Source organism: Protomyctophum parallelum, assembly GCF_964188405.1.
Source record: "Protomyctophum parallelum genome assembly, chromosome: 17".
Lineage (NCBI taxonomy): Eukaryota > Metazoa > Chordata > Actinopteri > Myctophiformes > Myctophidae > Protomyctophum > Protomyctophum parallelum.
In genome coordinates, this window is record NC_139719.1 from 33,854,279 (window position 1) to 33,858,217 (window position 3,939).

Below are 3,939 nucleotides of genomic sequence, written 5' to 3' on the forward strand. Positions count from 1 at the left end.
GACACAGTCAGACAGTCAGAGAGTTTTATGAATTCATAGACATAGATAATTATATATTTTTTTCTTACAGTGGGGATAAATAGATTAATTGTAATCTCGAGGTTGTGACATCACGTCTAGTCACGTGATTGTCACGTCTCCAAGACACTATACGGCCATGAACCTAGCCATTTCCAGGAACCCTTTTCTATACCCGTTTTCATTGTGCATTTCTTGGTCAAAGTTCAACCCATGCCAAAGCGGCCGCACTCGCCCAGCAGTCTGACGTCACCCAGGCGGATGCGTGTACACGCTGATCTGCCCCAGCAGTACGACCTCCACACTCACAGAGGAGACTGCCGACGAACGGCGCCGTCGTCTGGCCAGGGAACGCCAGAGGCGCCGCCGTCAGACTCTCACGGAGGAGATCAGCCCCCTGGTCACCTAGGTCGCTTCTCGCCCCCAGGTGTCTTACTGGTATTTTTACTGTCTCTTATCCTGTCCTATCTTATCACATTCACAGATAAAATTATTTAAATTATTTGGTGGTATTATGATCATGGAAAATGACCATTACACGTCAAAAGAAAAATACTTAAGGAAGAACAACTCTAAGAGCAGAGACAAACCATGTAGGACATCATTTATTTACCAGTTTTCAGGTGTCATCTCTGATAATCTTTCATTGTTGAATGTTGATATGCCAACTCATGGAACATACTGTATTAAAGTGCATAGCAAGGCGAAATGGTAAACATTGGAAATTGTTGTATTGTAACAGCCATTATGGGGGGGGGGGAGAGAGAGAGAGAGAGAGAGAGAGAGAGTAGAGATCATAGAAGAGACAGAAGTTCTACGTCATATCTGTTCATCTCTCTCCGGTCCAGTCGTCACTCACTCATACTTGCAGTAGTGTTTGAGCATCTCAGGCAACTCGAGCCAGTCCAGGGCCATCCTGTGAACTATGTGTTTCTGGATGGTCTTCCTGCACAATGTCTGCAAGGAGCAGACTGAAAAGATACAAGCAGACAGTTGGACAGAAAGATACAGAATGAATGGACAGAATCAGAGAGAGGGGAAGAGACAGAAATGCTGAGAGGAAATGTATGGGAAGATTTATATAGAGATTGTGTAGTAGCCTACTACTAGTAGGTGAAGGTTATAGGAATAAAGATAAAACTTTCCAAGTCATGGGTCTACAATCTATGTGTCTCGCTTGGTGCATCCTTAATTGACACTCACATCCATACTCCACTTGAACGATTCGGACGCACTTGGTCGCAGCGAACACATCCACCACAGCATACAGGGGCTGGGTGGTGGGGATCCCCCGTGCAGAAGCTCCCATATCCTCCCCATTAATTACAATGTGCATGTCAGCCAGGCCCTGACCCTTGGGCACATAGAGCACACCTATCCGGCTACGTCGGGCTGTGGGGGGCAGGGCGTTGGTCTTGTACAAGTCATCTAGGATGTGGCTAAAGCGCCCGGGACGGCTCCGACCCACAAGCTTGTCTCTAGGGATCCGGATATTATCAATGTACAGGTGGGTGTCCATGAAGAAGGTCTTGGTTTTGTTGTCAGTGTCATCCATCCTCTCCTCTGCCCTGTCTCCTGCAGCTCCGCCATCCTCATCCTCCCTCCCTCGTCCCAACCTGTGACCCCCAGCCAGTCCTCCTTCTACAGCATCCTCTCCCCCTGCATCGCCGTCCGGCTGCTCGACAATCTTATTGTGGCTGCGGGTGATGGCATAGACCCAGCTGTCGCCCAGGTCAGTCAGGTCAGGTAAGGAATATTCCGGCACTACCTCTAGGGTTCTGGGATCCCTGGCAGTAAGGCCGACTCGTAGGTGGCCACACCAACCGAGCTCCTTCTCTTCAATCTCCACCAGAAAGATCTCCCCAGGCTTCAGTGGGTCTTTGCTGAAACACACACCATTGGCAAAGCTCTCCACGCGGGTGGCCTGGGTGCCGAAGAGGCCTAGCCTCACATTGGTTCCATGGATTAAGTGGAATTCCAAAAACTGGTCAGAGTGGGGTTCCATTTCCCAAAAGAGCCTGGTGAGAGTATAGATAGTTTCTAAAGCTACTCAAATGTCAGACTGACTGAAAGCACTGTTCGGCTATGCTAGCCGTAGCCCTCTTGGTGTCAAATGACCACCACTACAAATGAAACAATCTAGTATCTCCTTGCAAATGGCTTTGTGGAATCTCCTGTAGTAAAAAGCAGTGACATGGTCGACGTAGGTACTAACACGCAAGCACCCACAAAGACACACTGTAAGGCAAGCCCCTGTTTTGCCTATCTGTTAGCCACTCAGGGAAACTTCTGGTACGGTAGTAGAGAGCTATTTTTGAACAGCTGCATGTGTCAACAGATGGTAAGGTATGTTGGGGTAGTGGGGGTAGTGGTAACTAATGCGTGTAGGTTGCGTTGTGTGTGTGTGTGTGTGTGTGTGTGTGTGTGTGTGTGTGTGTGTGTGTGTGTGTGTGTGTGTGTGTGTGTGTGTGTGTGTGTGTGTGTGTGTGCGTGTGCGAGTGCGTGTGTGTGTGTGTGTGTGTGTGTGTGTGTGTGCCCATGACGGGGGGGGGGGATGTGTCCATAAAATCCCTTGTGGCCTAACTACTCGTTTATGTTCCAATCTCATGTACGATGGCTAATTATGGTAATACCATATGCCAGATAAATCTGTGAAGCAGTAGGCTTTCTACATCAACTGTAGAAGTCATCATCTAAATATAGCCCATGCATGAAGATTCTTCCTAGATGTGTTTCTTATGTAAATCAACCATTAAAGCAATATACACGATAGATCTCGATACTCTCTCTAAATGAATACATTTACATCGTAACTCATGAGAAGAAAAGTAAACGCATTCGTGTGTAAATTGGATTTTATCTCATGCATCAAAATGGTTAATTATAAAACCAATTTAAGAAACAAATTAAGATTATCATATTCATTGTTTCGAGATCTCTTCTCAAGAAGTGGAAAACTAAAAAGTAAAAAACTCCAGAGGTGAATCTGAATAACTGCATCTATAACATTAATATTTGACAGTGGATTAGAATATCTATCTATCACTAAAATAAAGAAGTATGTGATAAATAAATTTACAGCACAAACTGACCAATCAGTTTAGTAGCTAACCTTGACCTATAAATTCTGCCTAAACCTAACCCTAACCTCACATACAGTACATTATGATTGAACCTAACCTCAAAACCCCATCCACCTGGGCGAAACACCGGTAAAAGTGTAACGGAGTTAAACATCTGTTACATATCTAGGTTGCACACTAGACCAGAACATGACCAGTGAATCGATGGCTCACTCAGTTATTGGCAAGATCCATGCAAGGACTAAGTTCCTAGCTAGGATCGCCAAATTCCTAGACAGAACCACTATGAGGAGTACACTGGCCTCAGCATTAGTCCAATGTCACTTTGATTACACCTGTCTAACCTAGTACAGCGGTATATCGAAAAATACCAAAGACAAACTACAGATATCACAGAATAAACTAATGCGGGTAGTTCTGTATCTCTCCCCAAGAACCCACATTGGTGCTAACCACTTTAGAGAATTAAATTGGCTACCAGTCGAAGGCAGAATACAACAACTGAGACTCATTATGGTCTATAAAATCTTAAAGGAAAAATGCCCAACATATTTTAAAGGTTACTTCCCGTATGTCAACGAGTCCCATAGCTTGAATACAAGGGCGAGTGTAGCGGATCTTAAACTACCAAACCTAAAAAATAAGGTAGGCAGAAGCTCATTTAAATATACAGGGGTGGAGGATTGGAACAAAATCCAAAGGGAAATTAAATTTGCCCAGTCCTTGAACATTTTTAAAAATATGTTGAAAAACTGGCTGATGGGCAAGCTAGAATAGTGCTGTATTTAATATCTATTTATTATTGTGTTTTTGACGTAGACGAGTCAACTTGTTGGTT

General features: G+C 44.6%; 1 protein-coding gene across 1 annotated transcript; it reads right to left on the reverse strand.

The window, feature by feature from the left end:
- Positions 1 to 626: 626 nt before the first annotated feature.
- neurl2 (neuralized E3 ubiquitin protein ligase 2) lies at positions 627 to 2,263 on the reverse strand. The gene is made up of 2 exons (XM_083786657.1): positions 1,222 to 2,263; positions 627 to 989 (listed from the first exon to the last, which is right to left on the reverse strand). Exons 1-2 carry the CDS (start codon positions 2,021 to 2,023, stop codon positions 874 to 876), a joined length of 918 nt encoding a protein of 305 aa, XP_083642783.1. The 5' UTR covers positions 2,024 to 2,263; the 3' UTR covers positions 627 to 873.
- Positions 2,264 to 3,939: the final 1,676 nt, after the last annotated feature.

What these genes read in the sequence shown, in the direction of transcription:
- neurl2 (XM_083786657.1), bottom strand. Translation starts at nt 2,023, where the DNA reads ATGGAACCCCACTCTGACCAGTTTTTGGAATTCCACTTAATCCATGGA. An exon ending in CGTTCAAGTGGAGTATGGAT is followed by an intron (nt 990 to 1,221) that starts GTGAGTGTCAAT and finishes GTATCTTTTCAG; the next exon opens with TCTGCTCCTTGCAGACATTG.